The sequence below is a fragment of the Trichomycterus rosablanca genome, chromosome 5, assembly GCF_030014385.1.
Source record: "Trichomycterus rosablanca isolate fTriRos1 chromosome 5, fTriRos1.hap1, whole genome shotgun sequence".
NCBI lineage: Eukaryota > Metazoa > Chordata > Actinopteri > Siluriformes > Trichomycteridae > Trichomycterus > Trichomycterus rosablanca.
Window position 1 is genome coordinate 23,105,873 of NC_085992.1, and position 13,416 is coordinate 23,119,288.

At 41.4% G+C, this 13,416-nt stretch overlaps 1 protein-coding gene across 1 annotated transcript in view; it reads right to left on the minus strand.

Annotated features, from left to right (window-relative positions):
• The window catches only part of LOC134314996 (brefeldin A-inhibited guanine nucleotide-exchange protein 3-like), a 63,004-nt gene that overhangs the window by 27,957 nt on the left and 21,631 nt on the right, over positions 1 to 13,416 (minus strand). The window contains exons 15-22 of the mRNA XM_062995869.1: positions 9,370 to 9,477; positions 7,395 to 7,610; positions 4,979 to 5,089; positions 3,620 to 3,770; positions 3,137 to 3,436; positions 2,827 to 2,960; positions 2,567 to 2,712; positions 1,402 to 1,581 (exon numbers count right to left, since the gene is read on the minus strand). Of these exons, the coding sequence (XP_062851939.1) occupies positions 1,402 to 1,581; positions 2,567 to 2,712; positions 2,827 to 2,960; positions 3,137 to 3,436; positions 3,620 to 3,770; positions 4,979 to 5,089; positions 7,395 to 7,610; positions 9,370 to 9,477 (1,346 nt within the window). The remainder of the gene's footprint in view (positions 1 to 1,401; positions 1,582 to 2,566; positions 2,713 to 2,826; positions 2,961 to 3,136; positions 3,437 to 3,619; positions 3,771 to 4,978; positions 5,090 to 7,394; positions 7,611 to 9,369; positions 9,478 to 13,416) is intronic.

Sequence of the window (13,416 nt, forward strand, 5' to 3'; positions counted from 1 at the left end):
ACACCCCACAGTGAACATGTCCAAATTGTGCCCAAATGTGTCGTTGTCCCTCCCTGGTGTCATGTGTCAAGGTCCCAGGTGTAAATGGGGAGCAGGGCTGTTAAATTTGGTGTTTTGGGTACAATTCTATCATACTGGCCACTGGATATTCAACATGGCACCTCATGGCAAAGAACTCTCTGAGGATGTGAGAAATAGAATTGTTGCTCTCCACAAAGATGGCCTGGGCTATAAGAAGATTGCTAACACCCTGAAACTGAGCTACAGCATGGTGGCCAAGGTCATACAGCGGTTTTCCAGGACAGGTTCCACTCGGAACAGGCTTCGCCAGGGTCGACCAAAGAAGTCGAGTCCACGTGTTCGGCGTCATATCCAGAGGTTGGCTTTAAAAAATAGACACATGAGTGCTGCCAGCATTGCTGCAGAGGTTGAAGACGTGGGAGGTCAGCCTGTCAGTGCTCAGACCATACGCCGCTCACTGCATCAACTCGGCCTGCATGGTCGTCATCCCAGAAGGAAGCTGACGCACAAGAAAGCCCGCAAACAGTTTGCTGAAGACAAGCAGTCCAAGAACATGGATTACTGGAATGCCCTGTGGTCTGACGAGACCAAGATAAACTTGTTTGGCTCAGATGGTGTCCAGCATGTGTGGCGGCGCCCTGGTGAGAAGTACCAAGACAACTGTATCTTGCCTACAGTCAAGCATGGTGGTGGTAGCATCATGGTCTTGGGCTGCATGAGTGTTGCTGGCACTGGGGAGCTGCGGTTCATTGAGGGAAACATGAATTCCAACATGTACTGTGACATTCTGAAACAGAGCATGATCCCCTCCCTTCGAAAACTGGGCCTCATGGCAGTTTTCCAACAGGATAACGACCCCAAACACAACCTCCAAAATGACAACTGCCTTGCTGAGGAAGCTGAAGGTAAAGGTGATGGACTAAACCCAATTGAGCACCTGTGGCGCATCCTCAAGTGGAAGGTGGAGGAGTTCAAGGTGTCTAACATCCACCAGCTCCGTGATGTCATCATGGAGGAGTGGAAGAGGATTCCAGTAGCGACCTGTGCAGCTCTGGTGAATTCCATGCCCAGGAGGGTTAAGGCAGTGCTGGATAATAATGGTGGTCACACAAAATATTGACACTTTGGGCACAATTTGGACATGTTCACTGTGGGGTGTACTCACTTATGTTGCCAGCTATTTAGACATTAATGGCTGTGTGTTTAGTTATTTTCAGAAGACAGTAAATCTACACTGCTATACAAGCTGTACACTGACTACTCGAAGTTATATCCAAGTTTCATGTATATATGATATAATAAAAGATTTGCAGAAATGTGAGGGGTGTACTTACTTTTGTGATACACTGTATATGATTGAGCCAGTGTTTATAAACGTACCTGGTCCTGTACATCTTCGTCACAGAGCTCCAGCTGCATGATATGTTCGAAGGGCCGGAACAGCGCCTCGTTAAAGTGAAAGTGAGACAGTTCGGCCCAACTGCTCAGTACCTCCATCAGTACATCATGGATGAATGACACAGCCTTTTGGGATACATGGCGTTCTTTATGACATGCAGCCTTGTGAGACAGAATGGAAAAACATGAAGCATAAACAACAGTATATCAAGTTGTTACTCTATTCGATCAGTATCTTGTTACATATGAAGAATATTGACAGGTCAAAAATACTTATTAATGAATGAATGAATGAATTAATTAATAAATAAGATAAAATGTTGGACTCCCCAACAAAGTGATGAAAAATGTATTCTGATAAGACTTAAGTGCAATGTTTCTTTCACATTGTAAATATGGTGATGGTAGCATCATGTTGTAGGGATGCTCTCAATCGAAGGAAATATCAGCATCAGTAAAACTAAATGAAAAATAGATTTTTTTTTCTATTTATTTATGCATTTTCCCCCTTTTTCTCCCAATTAAGCATAGCCAATTAGTCTTTTGCTAATGGGGATCCCAATTGCATTCGAGGACTGTATATTGCCTGCTCCACACCCCCTTTGACATGTGCACAGTCCCTCAACCCCTTCTTTTTGCCCGTGCCTTGGTGGATTCGCACATGAGGCTCATTCACTTGTGGACAAGCGCCTCGGTCCACTAACCAGGGTCCTTGCACAGCGTTTGAAGACCCCACCCACCGTCTTTTTCCACCCAGCAGACTCGGTGGCCAATTTTGTTTGCTGAAGGCACTGTCAATTGTGCCCGCTAGATGATGCCCAGCCGACCGGTAGCAGAGGAAACATTTATTTTATTGAGTACAAACAGACTTAAGACAGATAAAGGTCCTTACAAAAGCTGATGTCAGTCTCTAGTTTTAATTATTATTTATAGGAACAGGTTTGGGGGCTGTATGCTTTTAAAAAGGGCCATTACAGCCTTAAGAATGCATTGCGTCATTAAAAAACAGGGTCAAATCAAAGTCAAATCAATTCTCGTCAGTTCAAAATACTGGCAACCTAAAATGTCTCATAGTAACCATGGATCCAAGATATGTCACACAATTTATAACACATCATTACTACCACTTTTTTTCTTTCTGTAGTACCTCCACCAGATGAGGAGCCACCACACTCCAGGCTCTCATCATGTGCAGAAGTGGTCGACTCTTGTTGCGTACGATACGAAGCATGGCCTCACCCAGCCTGAAGAGATGAAGAGCAGTGCGCTTGTCCTGCGTTGACTTCGCCTCCCCTTTAATAATAGAAGCAGAATTAAATAAAGAAACATGCAAGCAAGTTTGCAGTTTATCATCACATCTTGACAATGATTACCCTAGTAAAAAAAACTGAAAATTCTCGTTTCTACCTGGTATGGCTAAAGAGTAGTCCCCTGTTTCGGTGTCCGAGTTGAACAGCTGGGATTGGGAGGCTTTTCTCAGTTGGTGCAGGAAACCCACTAGACTCACAAGGTTAAGTTTGCTCACTGCATCTTCAAACAGCCTTCAAAAAGACCATTAAGAAACACACATTATAATCATACAAAATTGCGTAATTACAATTCATTCTAAACTATTTAAAATTATAAAAGAATATGCATTCAGATCCGTTCAGCTGTAGTGTAATGAATTATTATAGAACAAGGCCACACTTATAAGAGAATGTTCTGAATGTGATACCTGTCCGCCTGTGTGGAGAGTGTGCAGACAGCTTTAGCAGCACTGGTTCCTGTGAGTACACCGCCACTCCGCAGGTCAGAAATTTTTGCTTGGCTGTTATCACGCAACAGTTCCTGGATAGTGAGAGGCTGGATGACTGGGTGACTCAGGCTTAGTTCCAGCTCAGGACTAGACTCAGTGCTCAGCTCCGGATTCCCCATCACCGATGAAGCCTGTTGGGTCTGAGTAATGGCCAAAGGAGGCTGAGAACTTCCATCACTGAAGTGGCTGTGCTCCAGAGAGCTCACATACTCCACCACTCTAAAATAATACAGAAAAAAAATCAGGCTAAAAAAATTAAGTATATAGTGACCCAAATGTGATCTTTTCTTCCCAGTTTATTTTATCCAGGTCAGCATTGCACCAGAATAGACTGGTTGCACACCAATTGATTGCGAATTTAAAGCAGGTTGATTTCTCTCTGAGAATCAAAAGGACATGTACCTGAAGACATGCGGCCAGCAGTCATGATTGTGGCTTCCCATCTCTAAACCCACATTCAGGATGGCGTCCATGCAGAGCATGTGTGCAGTGTGCAGCTTCACTCCCTGATAACGACCTATCTGCTCCAGTTTCTGCTCCATTCTCTGTTTAACTAACATCAGCATACACAAGCAACCCATTAATTCTGGCATTTGCTTCATTAACATCAACAGTATTAAAAATACATTACATTAAATTATTACAAATATATAATGGTTATGTTGGTGGACATAAAATTAACAAGCTTTCACAGTCACATTAGGTCACTGTGATTTGACACTGTGAAAAGAAATTTCAATAGGATAAAAATATGATAAAATCATTTCTTTTATTTTTTGCTTTATATATTTGGCTTTCTGTGCATTTAAGCTTTACTATCTGGTTGGGTGTCTTCTCAAACATGATTGGCTATGTCTAAGCTAGGGTTGTCAGTGCACTCTTAGTGCCGGTCTCAAGACCAGATACAAATAAGAAGGGTTGTGTTAGGAAGGTCATCCAGTTTAAAAACTGTGCCAAATCAGATATGCAGACCAAAATGATCTGTGATGCCCAACTGCTACCTACTGGAGCAGCCAGGAAAAAAAATAGATAGCATCATTTTGTATAGGCTGTTTGCCTGAGTATATAGATCATCAATAAAGGCTCAGGTCAGATAACTCAAGACTCATCATTTAGTTAAAGTTAAAGTATTTGATAAACAATGTGACAACCAAGTTGTTTTATTTTGCTATTTGCTTGGCTTTTTTTTTTTTTTTTTAGCTTTTTTACCGCCATCAGTTGATTCAGATTTAGCAGGCACTGGTTTATCCTTATCAGGGTCGCAGTGCAACTGGTTTCCCCAGTATCTTCCCAGAATCTGACGCAATGCAGTAACACACCTCAGGACGTTAATCCATTATATGCACCTGCTTTGACATAGCCAGTCAGATAGTCTGTATGTAGACACCCGAGCAGCCGATAGCACAGCTGAGGAACCAAACCATGGATCCCAACTGTAGTGGGTTTAATTTACTGCTGAATGATCTTTTCATTTCATTAAAGTTAATTTAATAGTGTGTAAAAAATTCTGAAACAATGTGTATGTTTATATATACAAGCATATACTATGCATAAGTGTTAAATATGCTTAGTGTCAAAGATTGGCGGTCACACTTAATACTAAGCCTAAAAGCATTTTTTTCTGAAAAATTTGTTTTTTGTGTGTACATATTTCCTGTATTTTCTGTTTTTATCTTAATAACAAGATTACAAGCTTTGCACAGTACCGTGTGTGCGTGTGTGTGTTTGTGTGTTTGTGTGTGTTTGTGTGTTTGTCAGTACCTTGAGTAATAGCATCTCCAACCACAACCAGTTCCTTCTCCTCTTTCTCCTCTGGAACACAGGAAGCTGCTGCCATCTGAGCTACGGCTGATGCACAGTTTGCAGCCACGCCTGCAGACATGCACAAAACTTAATCAGTGGTGTATTGTACGTATTCGACAATTTAGTGAAGGAGACATATAAACAACATTTTTTTCGGGTGGAAATGGCTAGTAAGGATTTTTTGTATTGCATAAACTGCACAGTAAAATCCAGAACTACTGAGCAACAAAAAGTGCAAAAGCTATGACAAAACAAAAATACACATCACAATTCTAGCAACTGAAAAACTATCCTTCTTCTTGCAAAAAAATGGCAAAAAACACCCCTTTGAAGAATCGGTTTGAAACTCGGTGTTGACACGGGTTGGCTGGGTGCCATCTAGCGGGCATAACTGGCACAGAGTTCTGCTAGGGCTGGCTAACTAGACTATGTGGGTGGGGTCTGCATGGTGATTATTATTCTATTCAATGGCATGTTTTAAAAAATACCCACCTCATTCAGTCAAATTGTATTTGGAATGGCCTAAATCAGACCGTCAGACTGAGGTGTATACATGGACAAGCTGTTGAGCTATTAGTCAGATTATTAATGAATTATCAGGCTGCATGTAAATGTGGCTAATGTTGTCATGTGGGTGTCTCATCACATGCCTATAGTATTGTCACTTGCAGGGCTTAATGTGGTTTAGTAGCTCCTTTTCTGTTCTGGTCATCTAGTAAACTTGCTCAGTGGTTATCATCTTCATCCATGAGATTCTGATGCACTTGTTCTCATAAGCCTGATTGTGTCTTTCATCCTTTCTTCAGTCTCCGGGCTTTACATCCACATATGTCTACTGGCCAGAACAAGGATTTTATCAACAATAGCTTGGTGATGGTGCCAAGTGATGTTTTCCATATCATTGTTAATTTGGTCATCACCAACATTGATGCCCATTGCCATTCCTGACTTCAAAGAATGCCAGTTAAGGCTAAAAAGTTCATCATCATGATTTAATCTCACAACCCTGGGACCAGAGATGTTCACAAGTCACAAAATACAAGTCCGAGTCAAGTCACGAGTCTTTAGGCTAGAGTCCGAGTCAAGTCACGAGTCTTTAGGCTAGAGTCCGAGTCAAGTCACGAGTCAATATAATATACACAAAACATATATTGGAAATGTAGCGTCGAAATAAATAAATAATATGTACGTTCAGATAAAAACAACAACAGATTAGCGGCTGTATTTTGCCATTTTACTTAGTGCCATTACTTTCCTAGGTACCAGTTAAAAGCTTAAACTGACGTTTTGTTTTCATTGCCAAACAAAAGCGCGTGATAAATCAGGCACAGCGGCCAAAATCCAAAACACAGCAAAAAAATCCATAACCACGGCTTACCTTAACTTCTGTACTTCCAGATGCTATTAAATTTATAAGCGTGTGTTGTCCCATTAGGAATATAATCTGCTATTTTGTAAATGTGCATATAATTAAAAACCTCCAAACTTTTCCCGGTTGTGAAGTAAAACACTAACTTGTTAGAAAGCCAATCAAGCATTTCATTGACATATCATCTGTGTGACGCTGCAAACTAAATAAATGCAAATAACAGCATTTCTTACTAAAAATTTAAATCAGAAGGTCTGATTGGTTCAGAAAGCGGTTCTTCCAACCATTAGCGCCAATTCTGTAGGAGCGTTTCATTCACACCAGCTGTTCCAGTGAAGTGCACTACGCAGGGTATTTCACCATTTTAAGTGACATTCCAAAGGTAGGGAGCGACGCTTCATCGCTACGCCAGAAGCTGGCTGGAACATTTACTCATTGCGTGCATTGCGAGTTAAAACGGCCGGAGCGTTATTAGAGAGCAGAAAATGACACGATCAGAATGATGTCGGATCATATATATATATATATATATATATACTGTATATATATATATATATATATATATATATAAAATTGTCACACGTAACTTAACCGAGTCAAGTCCGAGTCATTTGAAACGAGTCAAGTCTGAAGTCGCTGTGTGTGCGCCATCTCTGCCTGGGACAACATAAGCAATATTTGACTAGGGAGTCCACTACTGATATGACAAATTCCTTTTTTCTTTCTATATGATGATGTACACAAAAAATCCTTGTTGTCTCCAATCACTAAAGGAATAAAAGATTTTCTACAGGTCCCAATTTACAAAGAATATGTCTTAAGAATATGACTTTCTCTCTGTTTTCATATAATAATTTTCCAATTATTTAAAAAAGGGTGCAAATAATACTTTCAAAACTCAAAATAAAATAACTCGCAAGTAATAGAAAACTTGCAATTAATATCTAAAATCTAGAAGCAGCCATGTGATCAACAAACTGAACATATAAGCATAAAGGTTTTTACCCAGAGCGCAGCTGAGTGCGGCAGCCTTACGCAGACCATCCAGGCTGAGGCAGATAGTGTCTCTTTCCCTCTGATTCTGAACTTTAGCTCCATCAGCCCCTATGATGAAGGCCAGAGCTCGTGAGTTGCCTGCCATCCGACCCGTCAGCGGAGTGGACAATACGTCAATAAGGTTCTTCCAGCAGCCAATCAGAATATAGCGAGCAAACACTGTACCTACAGCAAAATAAAAAAAGAAGACAGTGTATGAGTCTTTGCAATGTATGGGTAGTCCCTTTAATGCAGCATGACTTAAGTTTATTTAAAACATTCCCCAAGTTCTTGGCTAAATGTAGAGCAAAGTACCAAAATATGATGGCTAGGGAGGCATAGACATACACTCACTCACTCACTCACCGCTTATCCAACTAGGGTCGCAGGGGGTGATGTAGCCTATTCCAGCGTTTCAATGGGTGCAAGGCACACAGTAACACCCTGGACAGGGTGCCAGTCCATCGCAGGGCAGACACACATACACACACCCATTCACCTATAGGGCAATTCAGTGTCTTCAATTAACCTGACTGCATGTATTTGGACTGTGGGAGGAAACCGGAGCTCCCGGAGGAAACCCACGCAGACACGGGGAGAACATGCAAACTCCGCACAGAAAGGACCCAGACCGCCAAGCCTGGGGATCGAACCCAGGACCTTCTTGCTGTGAGGCGACAGTGCTACCCACCGAGCCCATGGCACAGCGGTAAATCAACCTAGACCAGAAATTCAAACCCTTGATCTCAGAGGAGCTAGTCGGATATCTATACAGACATGATTGGCTGTGTTTTAAAGTAGTGGCCAAACAGTCCAGACATTGGGAGGTGCACTTATCAGCGCACTCTCAGTGCCGGTCCCAAGCCCAGATAAAATAAGAAGGGAAGCATCAGGAAGGGCAACTGGTGTAAAAACTGTGTCAAATCAGGTATGCAGACCCGAATGATCCAATGTGGCGACCCCTAAATACAGGGGCAGCCAAAAGAAGAAATAAAATTAGCACTGGGGATTTAAGATCTAAGATTTGACTACTCCTTTGTGTATGCGTGTGTGTGCGATCTCTACCAGCTTGTGTTGTGACTATTCTATGTAAAAATAAGTCTATGTAAAAAAAAATAAGAGTGTAAGCATGTTGTTACTCTCAGTGTTAGAAAAGTTATGATGGAAAAAACACTGTTATTACTAGGGATGCATAAATACCATTTTTTCCCCAACCGAGTACAAGTACAAGTACATGTATTTTTGTACTTGCCGATACCGATACCAATACCTATTGGATCAGATATCTGACATGCTAGAAAACTCGATCCGGTCACCGAGCGCTCGGCGAGCCAGTCGGATCGAGTTGTTGGATAGTTCACACATAGCGATCGAGAGCCGAGTTTTGATCGCCGACCAGTCGCCGAGCGAAAAAATGGTGTAGTGTGAACTAGGCATAACGCAGCAACGTGCACTACGCACACGGTATCGGATGTTTAGTATCGGAGCCTCGTTTGCGAGTACGAGTACAAGTTAATGAGCACGGTATCGGGCAAATACCCGATACCAGTATCGGTACTCATGCATCTCTAGTTATTACAATAGGGAATTGGAAACAACTAGACTAGAAGAAAACTAACCGTACTATATTTAAAATCTACAGTGTAAGACAACAAACGTTAACATAAAGAACTGAGTCTATTTTTCAAGTGAAACTGAATTGTGTATGTATAAAACTAAAACCCTGCATTTAATCTGATATTTTTAAGTGGCATGGAAGTAAAGAGACCATCTACTGTACAAACTCTTCAAACACAAAAACACTTTTGTTTGTCCAACACTTACGCATTCCTGTTTCTATGGCGATAGCTGGCAACCAGAATAAAACCCTGCCACCCACTTCTTTATGTACACACACTTACTAAAGCAAACATATGGGCGAGGTGCAGAAAAACATACACTGTACCTGCCAACACAGTGTCGTTGTTGGTATTATCACTTGTAAAAGGAGACTGTGAGGTGGCGCGTCTGATCAGCTGACCTCCAATAGCACTGCTGCCAAGGCCGTCTATGTCTGAGAGTAAGAGAAAGAGAGCAAGAACTTGGATTAATGAAGATTTTATAATTTAGCTAATCAAATAGCTCAAGCAAGGATACATCAGTGTTACCTATAACAATACAATCCAGGGGGAAGTCGGGTGGCGTGGCAGTCTATTGCGCTAGCACACCACTGCTGAGAACCAGTTTTAAATCTAAGCGATTCTATTGGCTGGCTAGGTGTCTAGACAGACATGCTTGGCTATGTCTGTGGGGAGATATGGCCAAAGCCCTGCAATGGATGGGATTTCTATAAACCATACTCTCATAAACCAGTCAATAAACACAGTTCAGCACTACATTCACAAATACAAGTTCAACTGTACTATGCAGTCAAAGACATACAAGACTTCTTTTAGCGTAGCTTGGATGGAATTGTGGACAGTGGAAAGACGTGGCTGAAGAGCTGACCTTTTATATTGTTTATATAACTAATGGACCTCGTGTTCTCCAAGCTAAAGTGGAAAAATCTAGGGATCTGTCACAACAGAAGGCTTAAGAGGCAGAGTACTTTTCAGACCACATTTTGCATGTTTTGCATATAGCTTGCAAGCATATTCAAGAAGCACTGTGCTAGATATGCATACCTGCAGTGAACACCTATCTCCCACTAAACACAAAGTACAACAGTTAATGACTTGGATAGTTAAAGAACAAATATTCTACTGTATATACACCGATCACTGAATATACACTGAATAAGGAATCGAATAGGGGCCTCGAAGAGATCACTAACTACAAGGTGCGAAAGACCCCCCTTCTCCTGAATGACCGTCAACTCACCAACGACCTGAACGAGTTCTACCGCAGATTTGAACACAATAAGAACAATTCTCAGCCTTTCTCAGCTAATTCTTCATAGCCTACCTGAAGACCATCACAAATCCTTTACTAGATCCCCTGCAGTTTGCATACAGAGCAAATAGATCTGTCCATGATGCAGTCAGCGTGGCCCTGCACTTCATGCTACAGCATCTCGACAGTCCTGGAACCTATGCTCGAGTTCTGTTTGTGGACTTCAGCTCGGCTTTTAACACCATAGTGCCAGAGCTGCTGCAGGTCAAACTGTCCCAGCTGTCAGTGCCGGATGCCATCTGCCGGTGGATCATGGACTTTCTGACAAATATGACACAGCAGGTACGGCTAGGAAAACACATTTCAGACCAGCGGAACCTAAGTACTGGTGTACCACAAGGCTGTGTGCTTTCACCCCTTCTCTTCAGTCTTTATACCAATGACTGTGTTTCTAAGAAACCAGCTCTAAAGATCCTTAAGTTTGCTGATGACACCACTGTGGTGGGCCTCATAACCGATGGTGACGAGTCTGCCTACAGAAAGTAAGTCGAGCAGTTGGTCTCCTGGTGCAGCGACAACCACCTGCTGATCAACACACAAAAGACTGTAGAGATGGTGGTGGATTTCAGGCGCAACGCACCCTCCTTACACCCCCTCACAATTAATGGCTCTATGGTCTTAGTGGTGGAGTCACTTAAGTTCCTGGGCACCACCTTATCCAGGGACCTAAAGTGGGAAAAAAATACACTCTCCATCGCCAAGAGGGCTCAGCAGAGAATGTTCTTCCTGAGACAGCTGAAGAAATTCAACCTGCCCCAGAGTCTGCTGATCCAGTTCTACACAGCAATAATAGAGTCCATCCTTACATCGTCTATCACCATCTGGTTTGGTTCCTCAACATCACATGAACGAGCCAAACTCCAGCGTATAATCAAGACAGCGGAGAGGATCATTGGATGTAGTCTGCCAACGCTTCAGGACATCTACAACAGCAGAGTGCTGAAGCGTGCCGGCAAAATTACCCCTCTCATCCTGGACATCACCTTTTTCAAACTCTTCCATCTGGCAGAAGACTCAGGACAATAAAAACAAACACATCCATACACACTAACAGCTTTTTCCCCAGAGCTGTAACACTTTTTAACCAAAGTTGTTCTCTTGGGCAAATGTTGGTAAATACTGGTTAACAGTCCGTGTGCTGTCGGGTCTGTTAAATATGTTCTATGTTACATGTCATTCATGTGTAATTATCTGTACTATTATGTGTATCGTTTGTACTACTATGTGGACTGTTGAGTATATCATTGAGTGTATCACCAAAGCAAATTCCTTGTATGTGTAACATACCTGGCGAAATAAAGTGATTCTGATTCTGATCAGTCATAACATTAAAACCACCTCCTTGTTTCTACACACATTGTCCATTTTATCGGCTTCAATTACCATATAAAAGCACTTTGTAGTTCTACAATTACTGACTGTAGTCAATCTGTTTCTCTGAATGCTTTGTTAGCCCCCTTTTATGCTGTTCTTCAATGTTCAGGACTCTCCCAGGACCACTACAGAGCAGGCATTTTTTGGGTGGTGGATCATTCTCAGCACTGCAGTGACACTGACATGATGGTGGTGTGTTAGTGTGTGTTGTGCTGGTATGAGTGGATAAGACACAGCAGCACTGATGGAGTTTTTAAACACCTCACCGTCACTGCTGGATTGAGAACAGTCCACCAACAAAAAAAAATATCCAGCCAACAGCGCCCTGTGGGCAGCGTTCTGTGACCACTGATGAAGGTCTGGAAGATGACCAACTCAAACAGCAGCAACAGATGAGTGATCGTCTCTGACTTTATATCTACAAGGTGGACCAACTAGGTAGGAGTGTCTAATAGAGTGGACAAGGAGTGGACACGGTATTTAAAAACTCCAGCAGCACTGCTATGTCTGATCCACTCATACCAGCACAACACACACTAACACACCACCACCATGTCATTGTCACTGCAGTGCTAAGAATGATCCACCACCCAAATAATACCTGCTCTGTGGTGGTCCTGTGGGGGTCCTGACCATTAAAAAACAGGGTGAAAGCAGGCTAAAAAATATCTAGTGAAACAGATGGAGGTAATTGTCAGTAATTGTAGAACTACAAAGTGCTTCTATGTGGTAAGTGGAGCTGATAAAATGGACAGTGAGTGTAGAAACAAGGAGGTGGTTTTAATGTTATGGCTAATCGGTGTAAATTCTAATATAAATATTCTACTTGTAAAATAATCTAATATTTCAATATTTGTTTAAATAAGGTGATTTAAAGCTGTGGTTACCATGCTTCTGTCCAAACTTTTATGGAATATGTTGTAGGCATTAAATTGAGAATAAATGTCACAAAAATCATAAGGTTTAAAAATTCCCAGGGTAAAAAATTTAACATTGTGTTTTAGACAGTTTATAATTTAATGTAGGTTAATGCAGCATTGTTTTTTATTTGTTGTCACAACTTTTTTAAAATTCAGCTAAAAAAGGTTACTTTAAGAATATAATAATTAACGTTTTTGATAGCCCATAACCATACCAGTAAAATTTCATACCAACTTTATATCAATGCAAAAGCAGAAATGCCATTAAAACACAATCATTAATTTTTTATATATTATCAAGGACTGAAATCTTGCTTTTACATATTTTACAGTTAAAAAGCAGTGATTTGATTATAAATAAAGAAGTGATTTAGAGCTGTATTTGTAAGTATTTCCAGACTAGGCTTGTAACCGCTGTCTGTGTTCGGTTGATCTTTAAGAGTGTTATGGATTACTTCCACCACTAAGGAGCGATTATAAGTTATGGACTACTGGTAGTATAAGAAGCTTCACTGTTTTTTGCTGTTTGACAACAAATAGCATAGCACAGTTATTTTTAACTGCAGTTTTTTGCTCAGCAAGGGCTTACTTATAGACTTTGATCTGCACATCTACAAAGACTTAGGGAGAAAGCAACTACAAGGAGTTGCAGGAGTTGCCAAGTCGTTTATGTGCTGTCGGTTAAAAACGATTGTGATTTCAGTACCACTTAGTGACGTGTACTTTAAAATATAGAAATAAACTCCATTATTATTATTCCTACTCCT